Below are 26,657 nucleotides of genomic sequence, written 5' to 3' on the forward strand. Positions count from 1 at the left end.
CTTCATATTTATATTTAATTTAAACTGAGCACGAAATTCTTGATAGCATTAATTTATGAAATATTGCACCATTTGAAATAAAGATATTTGATTATTCTTGATCGAGGTAAAAATTGTCCAATACTTCTGAATCTGCTTTGTCGCGATATTACTTGCCCAAGTCCTCGCAAAGCTCTAAATGGGCTTTGCTGTAGGTAAGTCTGCAAAGGAAGTTATTTGTGAAAACCCCAACGATAAAACTATAGTTATTTGATTTTTAAATTTTTTTTTTTGCTTTTATAAGGTTGCACTTTAATTGCATTATGTCAGTAGACTAATTCATCTATTTATATGCTAATAATTAAAATATATTTCATATAAGTAATACACGCAGCAAAGAATTTACTTTTCGAAAATGTTACTCGAAATTGAATTTTAAATCTGGTTAAAATACGCATATACTCCGCTTTGAAATGCGTCAGCATTTACTATACTGTACATATATAGTTTGATATATATTTTTAAAACGTATATTTCAAGATATAAATATATAAATATTTATTATGTTCTCTTTGCTAAGGTTCTGTGTGTTTTTAAAAAACGTTTGCAGCTGTTACTGCAAAGTTGTATGGATGCATGTTCTTTGAAAAACAAAAATGAGTTTTCTATAAAAAAAATAATACAAATTCTAAATATTAACCAACTGCTACTTGGGTCGTAAATGCATACAAAACTAAACGCTGACCTAGTTTACGTATTTATAATAACTAACTATAGCACATATAGTATATGCTATACAAGTCATGCATTCTGTTCTGGAAATTGAGCACATATTGTATTGGAAATGGTATTTGATTAGGTTGTTTGCTTTACACTGTTAGCTGCGACACGCCAATGCCGAAATGCCAGGCATTTAGATGCATGCGAGCATTTTGTTACCAACAAAGGTTAGCCAACTGGTATATAATTTACTATTAACTATAAATTATAAAATAAAAGCCAAGTTAGATGAGGTGGCTTGTGTTTATAAGCATATCCGTTTATATTTGTGTACGTGTGTCAATAGGGCGAAAGTACGGTCTTGCTGTCTCGTCATCGATTGGTAGATCTTGATTATTAACGCCGTTTGTTCACGCGCTCTATATACTTAGTTTTGTTGAGCGCACGATTTCCAGCATTGGGATCCATCATCCGTTTCCAATCGGTCTGCCCAACAACAAAGCCAATTGCCCGCATCTTTTTCTGGGCACGCTTCTCCTCAATGTCCGCCCAACGCACCTAAAACATTTGTAATAATTTGAGTAAAATTTATATAGTATAGTAGGATTTGATGTACTTACGCGTTTCTTGCCATCAGCACTAACAGTGGGCGGTTCCCATTCATCCAATTGCAAATAGTCGGCCATGCTTGCGGTCTTGCGCTTTTGCATTAGCCGCTTTGTGCCATCGAGACGTGCTGAAAGAATTTGACGGATATTAGGCATGAGTGGACACTGGCTGCTTTAAACTTGACGGCACTTACCCAGATTTTCCTCCGTGGTATCATTTTCCCACTTGCTTTTCAGAAAGCCGCACTATACACAACCAACACACATGTCAAAAAAAAATTGTACAATAAAAGATCATTGAGATTTGTATCAGCAAATGTAATACACAAACATGCACAGCACACAGACAGCACAGGCCCCAAAAGAAGAAGATTATGGCCACAATGGTGCAAACTAAACCATTATATTGATGAATGGTCTGAGACTTACATCGTTGGCCGCATCGGCGCTGTTGCTGTCCTCATCCTCGGCGGCGTCAGCGGCAACGGTGGCAGCCTCCTCGGCATTGGCCTCCTCACCATTGGCATTATCATCCTGAAATGAACAAGCCGCAATAAATCAACAGGGGTTTGCTTGACCAGCGTTTCTTTTGCCATTTACTTAGGTACTTAATTCATATTATTTGCAATTCGAGCAATTCGATCAAATTTGATTCGATTGATATATTGGTACAACGCAATGCTAATTGTATAATTGATCAGATGTACAGTTTGATAATTGTGTTGCCGTGTATAAGCATATATTCAAAATATACAGCTACATAAATTTGTATGGACAACAGAATTTATGTACGTATTTTTGCAATATATACATATACTATACACACATATGCATATATATATTGCTGAGATATAAATACATGTATATAGGAGTAGCACATACAATGCATTCGCAAATAAAGTTAAGTAATTGAGAGATGCTTAGATTAGAGAGTTGTCATGGACAGTTGCTTAAGTATGGCATTGCCAACTAAATTATACTCGTGCTTAGAAACTACAGCTGTTCGAATATATAATTAAACTATATAATTATAAAGTATTATAAACTATGCAGTGTGCACAGCCTCGCACCGTCAGTGTCATACACACTGTCAGCCCCAATGCCACACTGACACACACACACTTACTCACACACAAACACACACTCATAATCACTGACGGCCAGCCAAATGGACTGTGCCTAGGCAGTGAAATGCCTTAAGCGCCTTTGTGCCTGGAGCAGTGGCCGTGAGTCACGTGGTTGGACCATGGGCTGCATTAAAGCATAGTTACCGTTGCCATATTCTCAACATCTTCCATTTCAACGACATTCTCCAGCAGAGACGACACATCCAGCTTAATGTAGTGCAATGGCGTTGTACACCAATTGTCTAGAACAGCACGTATGTCTTCTTCGCTGCGTTGATGACTGTTGCGGCCCAAGCACGTCTCCACATCACAGTGCATGTCAACTATGTAGGGCTGTCGGCAGAAAAAATAAAGGGTTCAATCAGCATCAAATTGAGCGAGACAGCTTGATAGAGAGGGAAAGAGAAGAGACGTATGGACAGAGAGAAAGAGAAAGGGCTGCGTACCACAAAATTGGAGTCTTTGGCATGACAGTAGAACTCGTTGAGTGTACGCAGAGAGTTGTTGTTGCAGTCGACAATTATAAAATCGTAGAGATTATCGCTTAGCGTCTTCTTATACGATTTAATCAAATATTGCATATAAGTATCTTCCATAGCATCATCATACTCATAGAGTAGCTCCTTTTTCGGTATCTGCAATAGTAAATGTATATGTTTTTTAAGAAAAGCATTTATATTCATATTCATCTGCTGGGCCGCGCTCACCTTTTTGCCAGACTTGGGACACTTCTCCTCATAGTCATTCTCAATTATAAAATAATCATCGACGCTGAGTATGCGGGGACTGGCACCGCCCATTTCCACTTCCTTATCTTTGATTAAACGTGCCACATAGGACTTGCCGCAGCCTGGCGGTCCGCGTAATATTATACAAATGCGCTTGGGACGTGATAGGCGACCCGGCGGTAGAAGCACCTCGTCAATGGATATTGTATTGCGGTTCTCATTAGTGGGTACGCTCATCTCCAGGTGAAGCGCATCTGTCTGCTCGGGTATCTGTTGATTAGCCGCTGCGGTTGAGGGAAACAGTGCGGCTGGCGGATCGCCCAGCATGCGACGCTGCGGATTGGCCGGAAAGGCTTTGCGTGGCTGCTCCTGCTGCTCCTGCTGCTGATGTTGCTGATGTTGCTGATGTTGCTGTTGTTGTATTTGATTTAGCTGCTTATTGAACTTTGGAGGCGGCGGCGGTGATTCCGATTGCGATGCATCCGCCAGATTACTTATGGATTATGGTTTATGATTAGCAAACAGGGTATATTAAGAAATCAATGAAACTTACTCCTCGCCATCGGATATGTCCTCGAGATCATCTGATTTATCAGCTGCCCGCTGTTGGTCATTCAACTAATTGGATATATAGTAGAGACATTTGTTTATCCCTTAGGCCAAGTTGCAGCGCGGTTAGCGAGCTACTTACCTCGTCGCCGGGCAGCATTAATGACTGCTCATTTTGTGGCAGCTGTTGCGACTGCTGTTCCTGCAACAGGCGCTGCCGATTCTTATTCTTCTTTTTGTTTTTCTTCCTGTTGTTAGAACTATTATTGGGATTGCGATTCATGGGTGGCGCGCCTGGTCCAGAGGTTAACGATACACTGCGCGATGCATGTCCATAGTCAAATGTAACACCAGGTCTAAACTCCGGCAGAGGTGCAGGGCCCGGGCCTGGTCCGCCGCCCATACTCATACGATTAGAAACGCTATCAGCCGACTTGTGTCCATAGTCAATAACCTTGGCGGCGGTGTTGCTGCTGTTCTGATAGTCAAACACTTGGATTGGACGATAGACGGGCTCGTTGGGACGGATATTGCCGATGTGCTCCGCGCTGCAACGTTGCGTGACGCAGTGGCGAGTTTGGTTTTTTGGTATCAATTGTTTAACATTTTTGTCAATTATTTTGTTATTGTTTTATGTTTTGTTTTGTTTGTTTTTTTTTTTTGTATACATATTTTTTTTTGCGATTTTGTTGTTTATTTGTTGTATTTTAATTGGTTTATGTTTTTAATATTAAACCAGAAAGAAACACTTAAACTTTTACATATATATTGCTATGTTCATGGGGCAAGCAATTTTGGCTACAAGCTATTTACATAACAGGTCAAGGTAGTTGGGTCGAATGACAAATTGGGAGTACAAAAAACTTGTTCACTTGGCACTGTGTACAGAAGAAGCATGCTGCAAATTAACGGGGCGTGGCGGGGCGGGACGGGGCCCGGTGACCCTGGAACAAAGCCATGGACTGTGTCCAGGGCATAGGAGATTCTGGACAAGTGCAAAATTTTTCATGTTTTTCTTTTTCTTTTTTTTTTTGGTAATTTATAGAACGGATATCATCGGCATACCGAAGGAACATATCCTTTAGACTGATTATGTATCGGGTACACGATCTGAGCAACAACAAAATTATAGTATATATTTGCAAGGAAGCCAAAATCTTCAGCAACGCCGAAGCTTGCACAGATTCTCATTTGTTTCTATACTATAAATCGGCTCTCATAAGACGTATTCCACGGCTCCAAAATACCTACTACTTATATGAATGTCAAGTTCCAAGCACAGAAAACGAGATAATCTAAAGCATGCTTGATTTTTTATATAATATGACAAAGATAGGTAAGCAGACAGGCTCTCAAAACGGAATTTTATTAATATGCACAGACAGGCAGAATATGTTCTTGTTTGATCAATTTATTCCTTGAAGCAGACAAAGGAATCCTGACTTATTTTCCTCACTCTATTCTGGCAGAGGGTCTTATTACATTTTCCCAATATAAGCAAATCTTTAAGAGACACCTCGGAACCCATTAAATTTCTATATTTCTCTACAGATCGGACCACATTATCGTATAGCTGACATCGTTCCATAGTTGAGTTTTCCTGATATCCAGACCCTCACCCAAAGATTGACCAAAGACGGACAACTCTATTATAAGGTTACAACGGCAACAATAGGTCAAGGGTTAGGCCTAATAAACATGGACAATCTCGGTTGCTAAGATTACATTGTATCGCATGACGCTTTATGGCTTTAGGGATATTTGTTCTTCGGCAATCCGAAGATAACTCTTGGTATGCCGAAATTTTTTGTCAATTACACCCAAGTGTTATTGTGCATAAATTAAGAGAAAATAGCTTTATCAACTAAAAGTTGTATATATATATAAAGATATATCAATAGAAGTTCAATTTTGTTTACTCTCGAAATATAAGTGTGTGTATAAAGCTTACATGACTAAATCAATGCTTCGAGTGGGAATTTTATAAATGCTTTCGGTTTTTTGTTATCAAAATATGAATAAAATTTGTGTAAATATATTTATATATATTGGGGTCTTGGACATTAGAAATTTAGCATTTAACATCATGATGGGGGGCACATCTCTTGGGGGCAAATATACTTTCATTATGGGGCGTGTCACTATATAGAATAAACTCATAAGTCGAACTAAATACCAATATGCTCACTTGCTCTCAAACATTCTCTACCCACAAGGAGTATCCAAAAGTTTTAGAAACTAGCGGACGAACGTTCCTGAATGGGATATCGGACTGTATAAAACACAATTGGAAATTGCAGACAACTTCTAAAGTTAACTTAAGTTGATGCCAGGAATAAAACAACAACAAAATTGGCGTGTATCTATGTATGTATATGTATGTGAGCCCCTTTAGTTGATTAAATATTGAAATGCACGCAACCATTATATTTGATACTAAAATCCATTTATTCATCATCGTATTCCATGTATTTTGGTTTTTTGTCTCCGTGTAGATGTGCAAATGTATATGAATATATAATTGTTATTATTATTATTATTATTTATGCTATTACATAATATTTTGCAAGACCCAAGCTTCGATTCTGTTGCGTCGTCGATTCTCTAAACTTGAAACATAAAGATGCAAACTCTCACAAATTCCCCATAAAAAAAAAAAGTATTATAACAAAAATCATTTCAATTTAATGCAACTAAATTCGTTGTTTTTACATTGAAAACAAAACAAAGCAAATAAGAAGAATTCAATTTTGATCAAATTTAAGCTAAATTTTCAGAACTTAAAAATGATTTAAGAACATTTACTTGGATGATATACATATGCAGAGATATTGACGTTAAGTTTGATAATGAAATTCAGAGATTTATTGAAGGCCCACTTGACGTATGCATGTGTGTGTGTTTGTTTGTGTGTTTGTGTGTGTGTGTGTCTGTTAATCCTCTGTTGCCTTGTCGCAGGATCTAGATTTAAAAATGGGTTCGGATAGGATTCAAGAAGAAGGGCACGTATCTAACGGTTGCACTTTTCTACTCCAATTAGCTCGACCTGGGTCCGCGCTGCTGCTGCCCGTGTCTATAGCTCCTGTTCGAGGGGTCACCCCCACCGTGGAAGGATCGACCGCTATACGGACAGTTCGCAATTTAAACAAATATATATCATTTGCGTTTTACGTGTGTTTTTTTTTTTTTTTTATATGTTTTTATATTGTTTTTTTTGTTAAGAAAGAATTTTGTATGTAGCAGTCATTGAATTGATGCGCCATTGGGAATGAATCAAGGGACATCGGAACAATGCCAGTTGATATTTATAATATTTTTGTAAGTTTAAGTTTAATTTTTTTGTGATTTTAATTTGTATGTTATTTTTATATATTTTGGGGTGCATAAAAGTAGAAGAGAAAAAGAGAAAACGGGTAAGGAATCGAAATTCCAGCATTAACGACGAGATCAACAAAATGCCTGCACATGTAAACTACAAACATAGAAACGTATAAGAGCACAGTTGGGGAATTAATTATCGGGTCGTCGGTCTAGTCTAGTTGATTGAAGCAATATATCTCAATTATTTCATTTGGTTAGCTTGATCGAGAATCGGTTTTAATCGAACAGCGCTCAGTATTGTTAAGATTTCTCACTAGCATTCAAAATGTTTATTATTTAAACTAACTACAGAAGCTATGTCGCATATTTTACACAGTTCGTATTAAGGATTTTGAGGAAGATTAATAACATAGGTAAAAACATTCGGAAGGTAAGCAAAATAATTGACAAAGACTTGCATAGTATTTAAAATTCGTTTAAACAAAGTAAAATCGGGCTGGATATTAAATATGACAAGAGTTTTTTTCAGAGGGCAACAAGCATTTAGCCGTAAAGTTCGGTTAGTTTATATCTCAAAATACGGCTCAAATTTGTATTTCCTTTTAAGGAAAACACACTTTACTTTTTTATATCAAATTTCCATTTTAAATGAGAATCCAGAAGGAGTTTAAACTAAACTTCGTTGCGTGAAATGCCTCATATAAAAGCACAACTAAATGTTTTCCTTAAGTTTTTGGCAACTTCGATTCTATTAACTAAATTCTAACTAATTTTTTAGATTTTACCCACAAACATGGAACACACATATCTATATATGTATATTTCAATCCAGTTCAGACTCGACAAGGATAAGTTTGACTTTTTAAAGCGGACATTGGCCAGAGCATAGACTTCTATTTTTATTTTGCGAGCTAACGTGTTAGAGGTTTATGTTTTTCTTAGCTTTACAAAAAGTTTTGAAATTCTAAGATTTTAGGAGAACAGGACCTATTATACACAATATATGCAATATATCCATTTAGATCGCTGAGACCCGTATCTTATTTCATTCATTTTGTATGTAATTGAACTTGAGTTTGAAGCCATTTGAACGAATATTCAACTGTTGCCTATTCAACTTTGGAACCCCGATTTCACCAGTCGAAAATGTAACCCATACAACCCTGAAGTATAGAAACTATAAAATACATCTCCAATAAATAGTTTGAAGTCGATCGGATGAAAAACTTGGAAACATGGAAACAATCGGACAGCTTTTTTATGTACATTTATAGACTATCTGCTCGTATTACTTATGAAGTCAATATAACTAGATATGATATATTATATTATCAATCATATATTTGAAGGTTTGATTAGAGTATGCAGGACCCGCTCGATGCGGAAGTCGAGCTAACCCGTATGCCCATTGATCTATTGTGTTGCCTGATAGTATCAGACGTGTGATACTAGATATAATAAGTAGTTTTAAGGTCGAATCTTAAACGTATCTCTTATATTAGGCTGGCAAGCTCAAGGTTTGTTGCAAAAGGAATAATCAAACCCCGACTTAAATGCTAAAACGCATCAAAGAGAATAAGTTCCTAACTAAATCAAAATCCCAACAGGTCAGAGCGGGAATTGGGATAAGCTTAACTTTATTTTCACTCGGGTACTAGTTCACGGACAAACTGATTGGTTTATGTTTTTTTTGCTTCTCATTTGTTTTTCTTGATATTCAGACGGAAACTTAGACTGACAGGAGTTCTCCCTGGTGGTCGTTATTTGATCAAATCCATTTAATTTTATATAGACACAAATAAAAAAAGCAAATAGAAAGAGAAAGAAAGAGAGAGAGAGAGAGAGAGAGAGAGACAGGGAAAGAGACATACGATTAAGCACGGTTTATGACACATACCCATCAGCCCATGGCTTGTTGTTGTCGTTGTTTCCTGCGTTGCCGAAGTTGTTTCTCTGCTGTCCAAAGTTTTTGTGTCCTTTGCCACGTGATCCAAAGCCGGGTCCATCATCAAAACTGGGCGCAGGCGGCCCACCATTGCGTCTGAATGGATTATCGTTAAAAGAGTTGTTGTTGGGGCCATTGAAATTCATATTATTGGGACCCGGACCGGGCCGAAAGTTGCGCTCGTTTGGATTATTGGGACCTGGGCCAAAGTTGCGATCATTTGAATTGGGTCCGGGGCCAAAGTTCCGATCAAAGGGTACAGGTGAATTCGGTCCACCGGGTCCGCCAAATGGCCCGGGACCGCCGAAGTTTGGACCTGGTCCTGGTCCAGGTCCATTCGGCCCGCAGAAATTTGGTCGAAATGGACCCGGGCCGGGACCATTGCCACCAGGTCCATTGCCACGGAAATTGGGTCCGAAGTTTGGTCCACGATCGTTAAAGTTTGGTCCGGGCCCATTGAAATTGGGATTGTTGGGTCCGGGGGGACCAAAATTACGTCCGAACGGTCCAGGCCCGCCGCCAAATGGCCCAGGACTCCGGCCTGGTCCCAAGCCCTGACGTCCAAAATTGGGACCACCGAAATTGGGTCCATTTGGCGGACCATTCGGTCCGCCTGGGCCACTAAAATCAATAAAATTCGGTCCCATAACCTGGCCACCACCACCAGGTCCAAATGGCGGGCCGATTGGCCCATTCGGGCCAAAGCCATGTGGGGGTCTTTGATCGGGTCCAAAATCGCCGCGATTGCCACCATCGTTGATGGCTGGACCAGGACCGGAACCGGGACCAAAGCAACCAGCAGCGCCGTCGTTCGGCAAGTTAACGGAGCCTGGATCCTGGGCATCAACTTTCTGGTGATTCTTCTTGCGCTGCCACTCGGCAAAGGACAGGGCACGCCCGTCATTGCCGTCGTTGCTGTTGCTGTTATTGCTTTTGCTGCCGTTGTTGGCATGCTCAGAGCGTTCATTCGACTTCTGTTCCTGTTCCTGCTGCTGTTCCCGTTCACGACCCTGCGCCTGGGCCAAGGCCTGCGACAAGTTGTTCATAAACTCGGGATCTTTGAGCGCATTGGTCACATTATCTGGCAGTGCTTCGCTGACAGCCGACAGCTTTTTTTCCGACTCGCTGCCGGCGCGTTCCAGTGGCTTGTCAACTACCACATCGAACAGCGATGGTATCTTCTTGTTATTATCCGCGCCCTTTGACTGGGATGCTTCGGCCGGGGCAGCAGCTGTTCCGTCGGCAACCAAATCGAGACCTGGTATGCCGTCACTCTTTTTAAATATGTTCTTCATGGGCGTATCGACCGCAGACTCTGCTTCCGTGTCCTTCGGCCCTTCATCGACATCATCGTCATCATCATCCAGGGAGATTATCAATATCTTCTCCTGCTTGGTCTGTTTGGCAGGGTTCGATGGGCTTGCCACAACATCGGTTTTACGCTTGCCAAGTGTACTGCTTGCAACTGGAGTTGTATCCACATTCTGCGTCGGCTTCTGTGAAAATTTAATCTGGCTGGCCGCCGTTTGTTGCAAATTTGGTTCTTGATTTGGTTTTGGTAACGATTTTTGAAGCTGTGCTGGAGTCTTTGGGGGCATTTGGTGCTCCTTGCTAGGGAATGGCCCTGGTTGCTGCTGCTTTAAGTCCTTTGTTTGTGGTTCTCGTTCTGGTTCTGGCGAATAGTAATGAGAATCATCTTGATCTGAGCCGTGCGGCGACTCTTGTTGCTTCTTCATTTCGCGTATTGTCACTGGTTCTGGCGAATAGTAATGAGAATCATCATGATCTGAGCCGTGAGGCGCCTCTTGTTGCTTCTTTATTTCGGGGCCTTGGTTCTCGTCCACGTTCTCCTCATCAGAATAACCTTCACCCTCCTCATAGTCGCCATAACGAGCGCCACCAGTCTGTTTTTGTTGATAAAATTGTGGTGGTGGTTGTTGTCGATTTGTTTGTGGCCCTTGTTGTTGCTGCTGCTGCTCCGGCGGCTGCTGCTGCTGCTGCTGCTGCTGCTGCTGCTGTTGTTGTTGCTGCTGCTGTGGGTTTTGCATTTGACGTCTGCGTCGCATTTGCTCCCGACGCTCGGCAATGCGGCGTCGCTGCTTCTCAAACTCCTCCTCATATCGTCTATACTCATCGCGATCCGGATGATTGGCATTGGCACGCTTCCAATCTTCGAATTGTTTCTCCCATTGATTGAACAGTTGATCAAAGCTGGCCTCGTCCAAGTCAGGTGCACGCTGCTGCTGTTGCGATTGATTCTGCTTGCCCTGTTGTTGCTGGTTAAAGTTAGGCTGATTTGGGCGATTGTAGCCGGAGTCGTTGAAGTTATTGTTACTATTCTGCGGAGGGCCAAAGTTCCCTCCGCCTTGATGCGGCCGATTTGGTTCCCAGCGGCCGCTGCGCCGATTGTTGTTATCGTTGTTGTTGCCAAAGTTACCAGGGCCAAAATTATCATTTGATCCTTGGCCGGGGCCATTATTGCCAAAGTTACCGCCGTAATTGCCACTCGGTCCACCAAAGTTACCCGTATTACAAGGTCCCGGTCCCGGTCCTGCGGCATCATTATCATAACTACCCGAACCGGGGCCCATTCCAGAGTTTGGGCCACCGCGAGATGTGCCAGCATTATCGCCGCCATAGGGGCCTGGCTGTGCAGGGTTAAATGGATTGCTGCGATTCATGTTGTTGTTGTTGCTGTTGTTGCCAGGGGGCGTGTTTTGCCAGCTACGTCGGTTGGCAAATTGATTGGGCTTATTGGCGCCTTGATTAACGTTGCTGTTGTTGTCGTTATTTCCGGAGTCATTGCCCTGCCAGCGATTGTTGCGCCCTGGTCCCTGTTGTTGCTGTCCCACATCTGTCGGTGGCCCATCCCAGCGAGGCCGCGAAGCGGATGCTTCATTTATGTTGCCTCTATCAGTGCCCTTGTTCGGTGGTCCTTTTGACCATGGAGCATCCATTTGATTAGCCGACGAAGACGACGGCGGTGGCTGTTGCATAAACGAAGGCGGCGGCTGCTGTAAATTCGGGAACATGCTCGAGTCACCAGGATTGGGCGCCTGATTATAGCCAACGGGTGGCATTTGGTTGAATCTGCCCGGCGGTGGTTGGTGCTGCCATTGATTAAGCGGCGGTTGTTGCTGGTGATGCATCGGTTGCTGCTGCTGCTGTTGTTGTGGATGTTGCTGGTAGACTTGCGGCGGCGGCGGTGGCGGCTGATTGTACATCTGGGGCTGTGCCATTATTTTACCAGGCATCTGGGTCTGCGAATGCGGTTGCATTTGTGGCGCCGCTGGCTGCATCTGAGGCTGTGGAAAGTATGTCTGTGGTGGTGGTTGTGGCTGCTGCACTGGCATCTGTGCACCCATTTGGGCTGGCGGATAAACAGGACCAATAGCAGGCACAGCCGATGCCACTGGCGCTGTGACAGGGACCACATTGGGTACTACAGGCGCTGCGACCGGTGCAGGCGCCACAGTTGGCACAGTGTTAGCAGCTGCCGCGGCGGCCATTTCCCGCTTGTACTGTAACCATGCATAAAATAATTTTATTACTAATTGGAAAGGTTAGCAACGAGCACAACTCACCTGTTCTCCATACTGTGCATGCCACTTGGCGTACTCCTGTTGGTAGGTCTGCCACTGCTGCCAGTGCTGCTGCAATGCGTACTGCTGTTCCGGCGTCATCGCCGCGTACTGAGCGGCCGTGTATTGTTCATACGGATTGGTAGCAGATTGGCCAGCCCCAGCGCCCATGTAGGTGCCGGTAGCACCTGCAACCGTAGCAGCAGTCGAAACAGTGCCCGCGGCTGGTGTATTGTCGACTGGCGGTGGCGGTGGTGGTGCATCGGGCAGTGGAGGCGGCACTGCCGGTTGTGGTGGCGGTGCAGCTATTGGCGCAGCTGGCACCACAGCTGGCACCGCAGCGACTGGCCATTGATTCCACATTGGCGATATTTTAAAATGTACGTTCTATATTGCAATTCTCTGATAGTCACACGCGAATAGTAATTGTTGTTAATTGTAATTGCACTCTGATTGTTGATTTACTTACTTTTAAGGTTGCTTTGGCGCGGTTTTATATAATTTGTGCGGTCTGTAACATTGACAAGAAAACCAAAACCGAACATAAAGAAAAGAGCACGCACTTACTTCGCCATTTTTGGCTTGAAAACTAGAGATGAACTTTGAGAGGGATGTTGATATCGTATCGCTGATACAATACTGTTTGTTATTGCCTATCGGTGCAATTGAATGCGATAACAGTTAGAGATGGACTAGCATCAGAGAATTATAATAGTTATGCGGAAAGGTTACACGCCACACACATTGTCGATAGATTTGAAGTAATTTCTGTGCTGACCTGTGTCGTCAAGGTTTGCTCCTATATTATTATTTTTAAAAGCACAATACCTGCAGCGCAATTGTTCATTCTGTAAAACTCATAGACCCTTATCCAACTAACACAATTATTATAAATATATTAAAATTGATTATTATCACATTTTGGTTTGCTTGTTAATATTTATGACGTAGTTCACCAAAACGAAACGATTTGTGTATCCTCTGAAGCACTACCTTGTAGTTTGAATAGTTCATGGCCCCAACACGTGCACATATAAAAATTGTTTTTTATTCTTAGTCCGTGCTTACAAATATATATGAACGAGCTAAAATGAATACAAGTAGCACGAAAATCAAATATCTTGTAGCAGACACAACAGCGTTTATCAATGCAGTGCCACTGAATGTAAGTGGATGCATTTAAACACAATTTTTTGTTTTTAATGTTCGATGGTTTATAGGAATATGCGGACAATGTGCTAACCGTGCCGGAGGTGGTTGCTGAGGTGCGCAATAAACGCCAAATACGCCGACTATGTGTGCTGCCATTTGATCTGCAGGTGCGAGAGCCGCGCCCAGAAAGTGTTAAACACTGCGTGGAGTTTGCCAAGAAGACTGGCGACTATGCGAGCTTATCTGGGATTGATTTAAAGGTGATCTCGCTCACGTATGAACTGGAGGCGGACACACTGGGCACCGAGCACCTGCGCAACGAACCAGTCGTCTCGCAGGTAATTGCATCCAAGGAGCAGCCAGAGGAGATGCAGGATGTTAATAACAAGCGTCTGGTAGGCTGGTACATGCCCGAAGGTAACGAAGACGATGAGGGCACAGAAGAAGATGAGGAGTACGATGCCAATGAGGCAGGCGACGATAGTGAACAGCAGCTGGAAAAAAGCAGCGATCATGTAGACCATATTAAGGAAGCCATTGAAGCGCAGCTGCAGGGCAAACAGATACCGAGTCCAGACAGCAAACAGACAGACGACAATGACGAGGACGAGGAAGAGGAGGACGATCTGACACAGGAGCAGCTGGATAAGCTATTTGAGAAACTGAAATGTGCGCCATCCGCGGACGAGGAACGGGCAACTTGCGATCTTCTAGTGGCGGAGCCCAAAGACGAAGACGAAGAGGAGCAGCCAGGCTGCAATAATAACGACGCCGCCGACGAAGACGACGACGTTGGCGACGATGGCTGGATAACGCATTCAAACATCAAGAAGGCCAAAAAAGCGCTCGAGGGCAAAGTGGAAACAGATATTGTGCCGCCAGTGGCGTGCATGACCACAGATTATGCGCTACAAAATGTGCTGAAACAGCTGAATCTTCAGCTGGCCGCGCTCAATGGACGCATTATCAAGCAGCTGCGCACCTACATACTGCGCTGTTACGCCTGCTTCAAAACGACAAGCATCATGACCAAGGTGTTCTGTCCGAACTGTGGCAACAAGACGCTGAAACGCGTGGCCGTCAGCCTGGACGAGAATGGCAAACAAGTGATACACATAAACACAAGACGTCCCCTTTCGTCCAAGTATAAGAACCAGAGCCTGCCACGCTTCCATGGCGGCAAGCATTCGCGCAATCCCATTCTGTTCGAGGATCAGCCCATGCCGCGCCAGATGCCGTCACGCGTGGCCAAAACAAAGACAAATGCCCTGGATGATGATTATATTGCCGGCTTCTCACCGTTTGTGATGCGTGACGTAGACTCAAAATCAGCAATGCTGCGCTCCAAGGGCAACCTAAAGGAGTGGGCGCGCAATAACAACTTCGAGGAAGATCGCAGACGCAAGAATTACAACCGCTTGTATAAATAGTACGGAATGTTATACTACATATGTATATGCCACAAACGTATATGTTGTAATAAATAAATCATAATAATATCCAAAAATTAAATTTCATTCAATGAACGCTAGGCTAGGTATAATGCCAGGCTTACAGGCCGGGTAACTGGATATTAGCTCGGACTGTCTGCTGCAACAGAAGGAATCTATGCCAAGTTGCATTAGCATGTCTTCAAAGCAGAACCAGTTTGCATATTAACTATGACGTTGGGCCTTTGATAAAGAATACATTTTCATATACTCTATGGGGTCAGAGATATCTTTTCAATGCAATACACATTACGCGATACAGACTGATTCGATGCACGGTTTCCAAAATGCACCAACCGTTCCACAGAGTCATAAAGAGAGAGAGAGAGAGATACAACGTATGTTAGGGAAAACATGAAGTTACGATCAATTTGTAACAGACTTTAAATTGTTAACAAGTTGCGTTTTTTTTAAATTTAAATGGCCTAGACCTGTTCTCAGATCCGTTTAGAATATATTTACAGCTCGAGGCACAACTCGTTACCCGGATAGGCAGGCAGATTCAGCTCGTACTTGCGCTGCAGAGCTGGCGGCACAAAGCGTCCGCCCAAAAAGTGATGCTTGCCTTTAAAGTGTTTGGCGCACAGTTTGGGCGCCGTCAGTGAGATGAGCAGCGTTGGCTCTAGGTCGCAATCGTTCAGCTTACCCTGCTCCACATCCCAGCCACTGGGTATGTCCACACTATAAAAATTCAATGGGGTAGCTTAGTAGGCATATAATAGAATGGTTAATGAGCTGCATTCGCACCTGGCTATGGGCAGCTTTGTCTGCTGTAGCAGCTCCACCACCGACACAAAGTCGGCGCGAACCGGCGGCTTAAAGCTAAAGCCGAATAGAGCATCCACAATTAAATCATAACGATCGGCAGCTTCCTCCACGCGGGGACATTCGGTTATGCTGCAAATGTCCATGCGCTGGCACTGATGTGCCAGATTCTCGTAGAGCGGCTTTGGCGTTGGCTTTGGATAATATATGGCGGGTGTGTAGCCCATTAATGCCAGGTGGCGAGCACAGACGAGGCCGTCGCCACCATTGTTGCCTGGTCCGCAGCAGACAAGTACACGGGCAAAGTCCTTTGCCGGAAAGCATTTGGCCACGGCGTGAGCACAGCTGAGACCGGCTAGTTCCATTAGCTGATCCACACTGAACTTGTACTCATTGAAGAGCTCCAGGTCCACATTAATGGCCTCACTTTGATTTAAATATTTCAGCATGCTGCTGTCGATTCTGTTGCTGCAATGACAAAATTCGTTGCGTTGTGTTTGTTGTATTATTTGTTTTGATTTTGCGATGTTTGCCGAAATGTGATGAAATCGGGTTCGCAGTGAGGAGCCAATTGCCAAGCGGCCTAACTTGGCAAGTTGCAGTTGCATGCGCCAAAAAGCCATATGCTTTATCACAGTAAATGACTTTTGGAAATTGAGTATTTAGTTCAAAAAATGGGCAACATAAATTAAAATTTTATTTTTTTTAGTTTTTGCCGTTTGTTTGTAAATTTTATTTTCTTATCCTATCAGTTCAAGCAAATGGATATTTGAGCTTTTACTTGTGTCTGGTCACACTTGATTAGACCGCCATTTTTTGAACATGCGCTAGCCAGCACCTACTTTGTAAGTAGAATTTCACTGCACAGTTTGCGACTTTTCGCTCAGTTCAAATAATTTAAACAAAATTCATAGTAGACTTCAAAGATATTTAGGCGCCGCCTCTAGCCGGCACTATGGCCTGGTTTCGTAGGGATGCGGGAAGCCGTGATAATAAGAGCGTACAGAAATCAACTGAAAGCCGTGTAACCGAGTCGCAGGAACAGCCAGCGGCTTCGGGTAATCTGTGCCGTCTGTTTAACAAAATTGCACATATTATATGAGTACAATTTGTATATCCACAGAGCGACAGGAAAGCAAAGAGCAACTAAGCAATCAATTGGAAACTGAGCAAGCATCACAAACTCAACTGACCAGGGAAACTGGGACCTTTAGTTCAAGATTTCAGGGGCTGATGGCACCGGTGTTTAGCTGTTTTAAGGATGATGAGTAAGTATAAATGAGTGACTTTCTATAGACAAGCAACTATATATGTATAAATATATATATATAAATATATGTATATATATATATATACATATATATGTGTGTGTGTATGTGCTTAGTCGTCGCTCCCTGGACGTACGTCCGATCAACCGTTACGCGGAGTGGCTACAGAGTCAAATGATATCCGGAGTTCTCATCAATGGCGTCGTCGGCGAGGGGCCAATGATGCGTGTGCGCGAGCGCAAGGCGAACTGCGAGTATTGGCAGCGTGCCGCCGTTCGGCACAATCTGATGATTATGGTACAGGTGGGCGGGGCGCCGTTACCCGACGTCCTCTCGCTGGCCGCACACGCCGAGGAGGTACGCGTTAGCGGCGTTGTTACATTGCCAGAGTTATTCTATCGGCCCCGCAATGTGGACCAATTAGTGGGCTATTGCCAGCATGTGGCGACCCGATGCCGCACGAGGCCATTCTTTTATTATCACATGCCTTCGATGACGGGCGTGGACCGTAAGTTAATGTGTCCGATATGATCATGTAATCCATACATCTGACCCTTGCAGTGGACATGGTTGAATTCTGCGCCAAGGCTGAGCGCAGCATATCCAATTTTATGGGCTTGTACTATGCCAGCGCTGATCTGGAAATGGGTCAGCGATGCCTTCGCTTTGGGCGTGTCGTTATGCTGGCCTCCACGGCGCTACTTGCCAGCGGGCTAATGTCCGGCTTTAATTGCAGCAGTCTGGTCGTTGTTAATATCCGACCCGATCTTGTGCACAAGATCTGTGAAGCCTTCGATGACAACGAATTGCAGCTGGCCAGAGACTATCAAAGGGAGTTGAATCAACTTATTGAGATACACACACACGACAGCCACATGGAGAACTGGGTGGTTTCTATGAAGAACTGGTTTAACAAGGAGTCTACCTCCCGACAAATCGGAAGTTTCAACGCAGGCCCTGCACGGATTGTCTTTTAGCAAGCGCCCAATTTTACCAAACTGTTCAATAATTCTTATAATGTATCAAAACTGTCGCATAATCTCTATAATGTATATAAAACTGTTTATGCTGACTGACTAACGGACGGACGGACTGATTGATTAACTGGCCGACCGACCGACTGATTGCTGATCAACACCGGGATGCTGCATTTTTCAACGAATTTTTTTCAATCATCAATACGGAATTTTACCCGCCTTTAAATTTTGTGTGTATTTTTTTTAATATTTTATGCTCATCTTTAAAGATATATGCGAAAATGCATTTGAGACGGGTGCATAGAATTGTGCACTTGAGTTACAAATATTTTAAAATAAACTAAGAGAAGCAAAGTTAGAAACAATTTACATGGGCTTCGTTTACAATAACTAGTTTAAATATATTGCATTACTCGATTGATTTATATAAAATTGGTAACAATACAACCGAGTATTGAAAGGAAGTGCTATCCAAAGCAGAAAGTTATACAGAAAGTAAAGTTAGTTTTGTTTTTGTACTTCCGTCTGAACAAAAGAGGTATGTAATTTAATTTAGTTTTTATAAGTTTTCTCTTTTACTTTTAATCTTACTTTTTTTGGCAATGGTAATGGAATATATTGTGCTTTTATATGGGAAAACAATGATTGTATTAACTAAAAAAATATAATAACATTAGTTTGTTTTGCTAACTCAACTTTGTGTGTGTACGTATGTCAATATGCTCGATATGATATATAATAGTTGTAACAAATAGAGAAGTAAAAATAATTTTTGGAATATATATAAGCAATTGGAATAAATACATGTATATAAATTTGCATTGGCAAATATATATAGTTAGCCAAGATTGATTAAAACGTGTCAATGTGCAGGCGCTCGTGTCGCAGCTGAGAGGCATGAGTACCGAATCGTTTCTGGCAGTGACCGCACTGGAATCGCCGCTGCCCCTCGTGGACGACCCGGACGTGCCGGCTGATGGCGCTTTTGTGCCGGAACAGCTGCGGACATTGCTTGCACTTGAACTTCTCCCAGTCGGGATTGTGGATACGCAGATGGGTGAGCAGTTCGGTGCGTGTTACCTTCGCGACGCCACAGTGCTCGCAAATATGCGGCCTATCCTGTGCATGTCGCTTCAGATGCTCGCCAAGCGCATTTTTGGTGCTATATCTGCGATTGCACTGCTCGCAGATCAGCTCCACTTCGTCGCTGGGCGCTGCGGTGGCGGCCGCAGCACCGGGATGCACATTGCGCATATGCGAACGCAGCTGTTCGTAGCGTGTGAATGCTTTGTCACAGTTGCGGCACAGGAACGGTTTCGGATGGCCCTCGTGAACGCTGCGTATGTGAGCCTCCAGATAGGGTAGCTTGTACACCTGCTTGCCGCACTGCTGGCAGGCGAGTAGCTTGCGTTTGCTGGCAGCCGCAGCCGCAGCTGCAGCGTCTGTCTCTGCACAGCTCATGACGGTCTCATCATCATTTGTCGAGTCCAGGCTCTGATTATTAGCATCTACGGCTGCGTCTGCATCAACGTCAGCGTCTGCCCCTGCGTCTTTATCTAGCTCGTAATCGTATACTTGATCACGTTGCGTTTCGTCATCCGTGGGCTCAGCTTTCACGAACGGCAACTGCAAAAATGCTAGCTCAGCCCTAAAACAAGCTGACTCAACTGTAAAGAATTGTATATACCAACCGAGTGATCAGCATTTTCAGCAGCATTATCATCTGTGACCGGACGTTCCGGCTGGTCGACGGTCAGGGATATGGTCAGGCGCATCAGCATCTCGTTGCTTTGCTCGGCGACGCAGCAGAGTTGCTGGAAATATTCCACGGCATTGTAGCACAATGCGCAAATGTTCTGAGGAAAGGTGTCCGGTTGCTGAAATACGTCAATGGCAAAAAACTGATTCAACATTTTGGCCAAATTGGGTAGCGCCTTCAAGTTGTAACTGGCTTTATTCCGCTGAGTGTGATGGCTGTCGGCAGTGGCATTTTGCTGTTGTTGCTCGTTAATCTGGCGCAAGTGGCGCAGGCAAATGCGACAAAGCTGGGAAATATTTGCAAAAGTTAACATAATAACACAAAACCAATTTAATCGTGTTGCGCACGAAACGCACAGCCGCTTGGAATTTAGAGAGCGTAACAGTGTGACCGTTTTATTGAAGACGCAAAATACGGCGACTTTGTCCACTTACAAAATCGAATATGAAAAATTGAAATTAAATGATCACAAAAGAACCTCAAAATTATAAGACCATTATGCATGGGCATTGGATACTCAGCGAATGAGTTTTAATTGTTGGAAAAATATTTAACATGTTGCGCTTTCGCCTATCGATATTGATTGAATTATAATCGAATAATCGTAGCCGCTAAATTATGCTGGCAAAATAATTGAATACCAGTTTTTAGCTACTTCCCGTTTTCGGTCACACTTGCCGTTTGTCTTGCGTTTTCAGTGTCTCAAATTAGCAAAGTTTTAGTAAAACTTTTTGATTAGCTCTTTAGTTTGTACTAAAGCATAGCCATACTTCCAACAATAAACTGATATAGACAATATGGCACTTAACCCACAGTACGAAGATATCGGCAAGGGTTTCGTTCAGCAATATTATAGTATATTCGACGACCCGGCGAACCGCGCTAATGTGGTTAACTTCTACAGCGTGAGTAGCGTCCCCCGATTGGGCGACCAAGTTCCCTAGCTATCCCCATCGTCACTTTCAGATACTAAATTTAAACAGGATACACACATTTCTGTATTAACCAGGATATGTAAAAACAAAGGCTTATTCACTGTGGCTGGCCACACGGGTGACGCGCAATGCGCCCTTGACAATTGCCTCAAACATAATTTTTGCCTGGAGCTGCAGTGACAAAAAGAGCGCGCAAACAAATTTTTGTTATTTTCGCTTAAACAATGCAGTTTAGATTAAAGCTAAATATTAAATATATCTCCATAAATGTAGCTTTCTCGAAATTTCGTATAAAAAGTATGACACACACACACACACACATTCTCATATATGCCAACATATATATGCACGCATATAGCCATGTTTGTATATACATGAATCGTATGTGTGTTTATGTATTAGTATACACGCACGCACTAATCGAATATTTTCAATTTGTTTTCCATTCATTTTGCACAGGCAACAGAGTCCTTCATGACCTTCGAAGGCCATCAGATACAAGGAGCGCCAAAGATACTTGAGAAAGTGCAGGTAAGTGCTGCCATTAACATAAATAATCGAAAGAGGTGTAACCAACTTGTTTTCATTCCACAGAGTCTGAGTTTCCAAAAGATCACGCGCGTAATCACCACAGTTGACTCGCAGCCCACATTCGATGGCGGCGTCTTGATCAATGTGCTGGGCCGTCTACAGGTGAGAATCATAAGCGAGCAATGTGTTCGCCAACTACAGAGATGGTTAGGCATATGTATATGATTATATGAATCTATATATATATATATGTATGTTTCGTGTATCGTATATATTGATGCAGACCGATGAGGATCAGCCGCATGCGTATATTCAGACCTTTGTGCTCAAGCCTGTGGGCGTTAGCTTCTTTGTGCAGCACGATATCTTTAGGCTTGCGCTGCACGATGTGTAGCCAAGCAGATCGACAGTAAACAACAACAACAACAACTACAACCGAAACACACTCAGAGAGCGATCTTGGCCAGGCAAAGTAAACAGCATATTGTTGCATCTTATCGTAACAACAACAAAAAAACCAACAACATTGACCTACTAAATGAGATTAATACTTTTGTATAATTGTTCTATTGAACCATGCTAACAAAACTACATGCACACCAAACTTCAATATATGTACATAAATGCATACATACATACACACACACACCTGCTGCAGCAGGGCCTCTGTTATCCCGGCTCCAGCTCATTGCGATCATCGTGTCTTCTTTCTACTCTACACTCTGAGCATGGGTTGCCTTTGCAGTCAGGTTATTGTTAAAGTCTTAATACAATTTAACATATGTCAATTAGTGCATGGTTTTTACGACACCGCAACAAAAACCAAGCTTCTAATTTTCTTTGTTTGTATTGGAATAATAATATTTATATTACCTTTGCAGTCAAGTTAGTAAATTATAGTCCGTTCCAGTCTTACATTAAGTCATAGTCATGAGCTACACAGCTAATTGGGCTTCTTCTCTACGTGCATGTTTTCTGAATATATGATATGATATGCAACAAATGCTTTAGACTGGGAATCACTCGGTTACTTGTTATAGTTCAATCATTATTTTCCAATTGTTTTTGATCCAAAATATGTTTTTAAAAAGTACATATATATTAATGAAAAACATGAAAAAAACGGTTAACAATGATGATATTATCCCATTAGGGAGAGCTTTTTCAAATATTCCTTTTATTACTGTTTATTTGAGATGAAGTCTGCAAATTAATATTCCTTGGTACGCATTTTTCACAAATGTTTATTGTATGAATTGTATTTAAGATAAACAAGAAATAGAGGCGACATACATATGTATATATATTCTGCAAGGCAGCGATCAACAATACTTGAAATGGTTGACATTTGATGTCTGCAAGGGTATGCCCAGCTTCGGTGCGCCGAAGAGCGAATTTCTTCTGGATTATTGGTGCATTACTGACACTCTAGTTGTTTTTATATTCCTCTTCTTTTAATGCTATCCCTTAACTTTGTATTTGCACGCGTTTAAACAAACATTTTGCAAACGTTTATATTTTATCGTTCTATTTCGAAGGCATATCGTATTAATATTAATTATTTTCAAACATTTTTCAGTGCGATGACGATCCGCCACACGCTTTCTCTCAGGTGTTTGTGTTGAAAGCCAATGCCGGTACCTATTTTGTTGCTCACGATATTTTCCGCCTTAACATACACAATTCTGCCTAAGAAAGCCACAACAACAGCCAACAGCAATCACACCAGCAACCAGCAGCAACAACATCCAAAGATGCAGCCCTAGATCAACACAACTACGACGACAACTTAAAAAGACGGTGTTGCATATTTTCTCACGTCAATCAAGCATAAAAAGCATACAAAAAAAACAAAAAAAAACACACAATAAAAATTTAAATCTAACTACTTTAAACATGTAAAAGCGCGTTCGAGCTATTTTTAGTGCTTTCCATGTCAGCGGCTAATTGCCGCATGTGTATGTATTATGTATGGCTGTGTGTGTGTGTGTGTGTGTGTGTGTATGTGTTGGGCGGGCCTTTAGCCTAATTATAATCACATTTGATGCATGTTGTAGGCTTCTATTTTTTTTATTGACAAGAACAATTACAAAAAATGTCACACAAAATATGATTAATGCAAAGGACTAAAAACAAAAATAAAAAATGTGTAAATGAGTGAGAGACCAGAAAAAATTTGCAAAATAAACGCGTTTTTGTATCGTTTTCTTTTTTAACTAACCTTGTGATTTAAAAAATGTATGAATGTAATGCGTTGCGGTTTCTTTAAAATTGGCAAGAAGTTTATCTGTTAATTATAAATATGTACGTATGTACGTATACGTTATTTTTTTAAATGCAAGGTCGCTGGGCGAACACCGATAATATATGTAATATATATATATATATATATATATATATCGAAAGTACATTACTTATCCCGAAATGTGAAGATAGCATCGAACCCAAACAACACACCATTCACAATAGACAGCGAAGCCTTGATCAGCGCCAAATCCCTTGTGCGCGTACGAAACGAGAACTCCCAGGCCTCTATTATGAAGACGCCGCTGGCCACAAACAGGGCGCAGCCGAGGACACTGAAGAAGATGTCTATGCGCTTATGTATAGGTGCACGCATTAGGACGCCTTTTATGAAACAAGATTTATAAGCATCGCTCTATATATAAATATGCAAGTATGATAAAGTTCGGGTGCTTACCTGCAAATACACCAATTACCACTATAATGTAGCCGGTGAATGTGCCCGTTGCCATGAATGACGTCATAATGTCGCGATCGTTGAAACTGTAGAAATGCAGCACGAGGCAGGCGATGGAAAAGGCCTAGGGATAAATCCGATTAGTATTTATAAAATCTATAAGAGCTTCTTATAAATACCCTACAAACGCTGTTAGCTTTTAAACGGCTTTCTTTTTACATAGTTTTAGATTTTCAGACTCTGACAGGGTTTATGGAATTCAAAAAAAGGTTATAACTTTTTGAGGGTATTCAGGCATAGCTTGGTTATCAGGCTGAATATTTCGATGGTTTTTTAAAACTTTATATAACTATTTTTTAATTGTGATATTTCACAGTGGAAAAGTTCACTGAAAATTAAAAAACAAAAAAAAATCAATCTTTACCAATTCCAAAAATTTAATCACATTTAGGCGACCTTTCCGTTCACCGTGAGACATTCTCAAAAATATAATTCGAATCACACGTTTTCAGTTGCTTTCAGATATCCTTGAGAGCCTTGGGTTACTTCGGGTTACTTGGATGCTGTTCCGGCGACGACGCGTGTCCACGACCAATGTAGAACGATCACTGAGCTGCCATCGTTGGCCCAGCGAATATTATGTAAATTTGCACATTATGATTTATGTTTTGCAGTTGCAGCAACAACAAACAATGATGGTCGCATAGCGAAATGAGCGCGAAATTAATTAATTACACTCGAGAATCGGAGGAAAAGGCATTTCATTTTGAAGTGCATATGCCGCCTGTCGTGTTCTTTAGCAAAATGTTGACAGAGCCAGAGACAAAACCAGAAATACAGACAATCATGAAAAACGGAGACGAAGATGAGAGATTACAGCGCACTTTAGTTTAAGTAATACTGAAAAATATTCGCAAACTGAATCTGAATCTGATTGAGTTAAGCTGCAACAGGGACTGTGGTTCTTATGCGTTCACAATTCCATGCTGCATAATTGAAGGTCTCTTAATGGAGCAGACCCACAACCCTTTGGGCACATCTCGGCTATGTGCCAGATTTATAAAATAGTTTTCCAATCGAATCGGAACATGCAACTGCATAAGCAATAGCTTTTTCTTTGTTTTTGTTTTGGCTAATCTATTTAAGCTCTTATACGGATAGTAAGGTGATACGTTGCTATAATCTATAAAACTGGCGTATGCCTCCCTGTTACTAAGGTCGAGCGTTGCATCAGATCTAATAAATAAATATTGAGGGTTTTCATAAGCTACGTGTTCTGATTGTCATATAGGAGCTGGTATTCATATATATACATATATATTGTTGAATACATTCATATATATACATATATATTGTTGAATACCAGCTCCCATATACATATATTATATACATATGAGTATACATCAATAAAATGCTCCATGCATAAGTTTACTTTAGATACTTTGGACCTAGACTCCAGACATAAAAATAAATAAACACATATTGTCATTCACATACATACATATGTATATCTCTATGGCGAGCCTTCTCGACTAGCGCAATGGCAGTACTTGTTTATTATTTATTTATTTTTGTTTTCGCTATCAGGTATTTAAGAAATATATATAATTTTCATATTAAATTCAGCCCTAACTAGATATGCATAGCTAATGTAAGTGCTGAGCACTTTTTATACTCATAATCGCTGCTACTGGGCTAAATTGAAAATTATTCGCTTTTTGTTTCTAATTCATGGTAATTACAGTAATTTGTTAGCTTTTGTATTTTCATTTAATCACTGCGATTTATGCAGCTGTAAGGCCTACAGTAAACTTTAAAAGGGTCTGCTCGATTGTGGGATGCGCTTCAGATAGATCTCGAATATTTTCGAATATGCATACAAGTCTGGATTGTATGCTCTTAGCTCTATTAAAAAAAACTAAGATTCTGTAGATATTTAATTTCTGTATGTAAGTATAATTCTTGACACGCAAGTGTTATGTTTTAAAAATTTGCGTTTAAGCGGCTAGCGAAGGGCAACTAACTAAGCTTTAACTAGTAGGTAATTAAATACTAGCAGAGCTGTAGTCGGAAGTGCCCGACTAGTAGATACCGTGCTCAGCTGTTCTTTTCTTCCCGAATTAAATACATACTTGAATAACTCCGGTTTAAAAGAACGATCCTTATTGAAAATTTGAGCTTAAATTGGACAATTATAAGCGTATATGTATATACCAAGACTCAAGGCGGCAAGAATATTGAGCTTAGATGGGGCAAGAGAAGTTACACATATTTGCACAGAACCAAAATGACCCTTTAAGTCATTTTCAATGGGTAACTGGTATAAAACGGATAGTTAAATGTAAATGTAAATGTAAAATTATATACTTAGCATTTGATGTCGACAAGTTGTTCGCCCTGTTAGAGAAATTGGACCCACACCAGGTTCGAAAAGCATCTACAGCGGAATAGTTAGAAGGGCAGGTAGCTATAGCTTTAGCTTTAGCTCAGACTGGGAATGCAGTTCAATCGTCAAGTGAAT

The 26,657-nt window shown here is 41.7% G+C and overlaps 7 protein-coding genes across 20 annotated transcripts; 3 read left to right on the forward strand and 4 right to left on the reverse strand.

Moving 5' to 3' along the window:
• On the reverse strand, window positions 1-13,249 carry ZAP3. 5 transcript variants are annotated; one of them, XM_064680731.1, is made up of 12 exons: window positions 13,028-13,242; window positions 12,562-12,960; window positions 8,930-12,498; window positions 3,854-4,259; window positions 3,716-3,780; window positions 3,142-3,655; window positions 2,881-3,069; window positions 2,579-2,767; window positions 1,737-1,841; window positions 1,502-1,553; window positions 1,320-1,435; window positions 513-1,257 (listed from the first exon to the last, which is right to left on the reverse strand). In XM_064680731.1, exons 2-12 carry the CDS (start codon window positions 12,919-12,921, stop codon window positions 1,096-1,098), a joined length of 5,727 nt encoding a protein of 1,908 aa, XP_064536801.1. In that variant the 5' UTR covers window positions 12,922-12,960; window positions 13,028-13,242; the 3' UTR covers window positions 513-1,095. The 5 variants fall into 5 exon arrangements, with proteins under 5 accessions (XP_064536802.1, XP_064536803.1, XP_064536801.1 ...); XM_064680732.1 differs by lacking the exons at window positions 513-1,257; window positions 1,320-1,435; window positions 1,502-1,553 and adding an exon at window positions 1-200 and having other exon boundaries at window positions 13,028-13,249; XM_064680734.1 differs by lacking the exons at window positions 513-1,257; window positions 2,579-2,767; window positions 2,881-3,069; ... (1 more) ...; window positions 3,716-3,780; window positions 3,854-4,259 and having other exon boundaries at window positions 13,028-13,245.
• A 312-nt stretch (window positions 13,250-13,561) lies between these two features.
• Window positions 13,562-15,206, forward strand: LOC135427303 (RNA-binding protein NOB1). Its single transcript, XM_064680741.1, has 2 exons — window positions 13,562-13,723; window positions 13,779-15,206. The coding sequence occupies exons 1-2, from the start codon at window positions 13,649-13,651 to the stop codon at window positions 15,138-15,140; spliced, it is 1,437 nt and encodes a 478-aa protein (XP_064536811.1). The 5' UTR covers window positions 13,562-13,648; the 3' UTR covers window positions 15,141-15,206.
• A 337-nt stretch (window positions 15,207-15,543) lies between these two features.
• Window positions 15,544-16,662, reverse strand: Naxe (NAD(P)HX epimerase). Its single transcript, XM_064680751.1, has 2 exons — window positions 15,948-16,662; window positions 15,544-15,881 (listed from the first exon to the last, which is right to left on the reverse strand). Exons 1-2 carry the CDS (start codon window positions 16,586-16,588, stop codon window positions 15,659-15,661), a joined length of 864 nt encoding a protein of 287 aa, XP_064536821.1. The 5' UTR covers window positions 16,589-16,662; the 3' UTR covers window positions 15,544-15,658.
• A 181-nt stretch (window positions 16,663-16,843) lies between these two features.
• Window positions 16,844-18,579, forward strand: LOC135427307 (N-acetylneuraminate lyase-like). Of its 2 annotated transcripts, none has more exons than XM_064680749.1 (4): window positions 16,844-17,035; window positions 17,089-17,233; window positions 17,350-17,741; window positions 17,795-18,579. In XM_064680749.1, exons 1-4 carry the CDS (start codon window positions 16,921-16,923, stop codon window positions 18,208-18,210), a joined length of 1,068 nt encoding a protein of 355 aa, XP_064536819.1. In that variant the 5' UTR covers window positions 16,844-16,920; the 3' UTR covers window positions 18,211-18,579. The 2 variants fall into 2 exon arrangements, with proteins under 2 accessions (XP_064536819.1, XP_064536820.1); XM_064680750.1 differs by having other exon boundaries at window positions 16,846-17,023.
• Window positions 18,580-18,715: 136 nt separating this feature from the next.
• On the reverse strand, window positions 18,716-20,394 carry LOC135427306 (transcription factor E4F1). Its single transcript, XM_064680747.1, has 2 exons — window positions 19,902-20,394; window positions 18,716-19,836 (listed from the first exon to the last, which is right to left on the reverse strand). Exons 1-2 carry the CDS (start codon window positions 20,280-20,282, stop codon window positions 19,063-19,065), a joined length of 1,155 nt encoding a protein of 384 aa, XP_064536817.1. The 5' UTR covers window positions 20,283-20,394; the 3' UTR covers window positions 18,716-19,062.
• Window positions 20,395-20,621: 227 nt separating this feature from the next.
• Window positions 20,622-23,309, forward strand: Ntf-2 (nuclear transport factor-2). Of its 2 annotated transcripts, XM_064680767.1 has the most exons (5): window positions 20,622-20,874; window positions 21,364-21,435; window positions 21,499-21,597; window positions 21,719-21,907; window positions 23,015-23,309. In XM_064680767.1, the coding sequence occupies exons 1-4, from the start codon at window positions 20,767-20,769 to the stop codon at window positions 21,827-21,829; spliced, it is 390 nt and encodes a 129-aa protein (XP_064536837.1). In that variant the 5' UTR covers window positions 20,622-20,766; the 3' UTR covers window positions 21,830-21,907; window positions 23,015-23,309. The 2 variants fall into 2 exon arrangements, with proteins under 2 accessions (XP_064536837.1, XP_064536836.1); XM_064680766.1 differs by lacking the exon at window positions 21,719-21,907 and having other exon boundaries at window positions 20,632-20,874.
• LOC135427311 (uncharacterized) lies at window positions 21,276-26,644 on the reverse strand. 8 transcript variants are annotated; one of them, XM_064680761.1, is made up of 4 exons: window positions 24,561-25,449; window positions 24,137-24,260; window positions 23,893-24,063; window positions 21,276-21,630 (listed from the first exon to the last, which is right to left on the reverse strand). In XM_064680761.1, exons 1-4 carry the CDS (start codon window positions 24,612-24,614, stop codon window positions 21,605-21,607), a joined length of 375 nt encoding a protein of 124 aa, XP_064536831.1. In that variant the 5' UTR covers window positions 24,615-25,449; the 3' UTR covers window positions 21,276-21,604. The 8 variants fall into 8 exon arrangements, 7 of the variants coding, with proteins under 7 accessions (XP_064536831.1, XP_064536830.1, XP_064536835.1 ...); XM_064680760.1 differs by having other exon boundaries at window positions 21,613-21,630; window positions 23,845-24,063; window positions 24,561-25,441; XR_010436031.1 differs by lacking the exon at window positions 21,276-21,630 and adding an exon at window positions 21,984-22,172 and having other exon boundaries at window positions 22,309-24,063; window positions 24,561-25,441.
• Between the last annotated feature and the right edge of the window lie 13 nt (window positions 26,645-26,657).

Source organism: Drosophila montana, unplaced genomic scaffold (assembly GCF_035044405.1).
Source record: "Drosophila montana isolate Dmon_TW-CO22-7 unplaced genomic scaffold, ASM3504440v1 contig_2178_1, whole genome shotgun sequence".
Taxonomy (NCBI): Eukaryota; Metazoa; Arthropoda; class Insecta; order Diptera; family Drosophilidae; genus Drosophila; species Drosophila montana.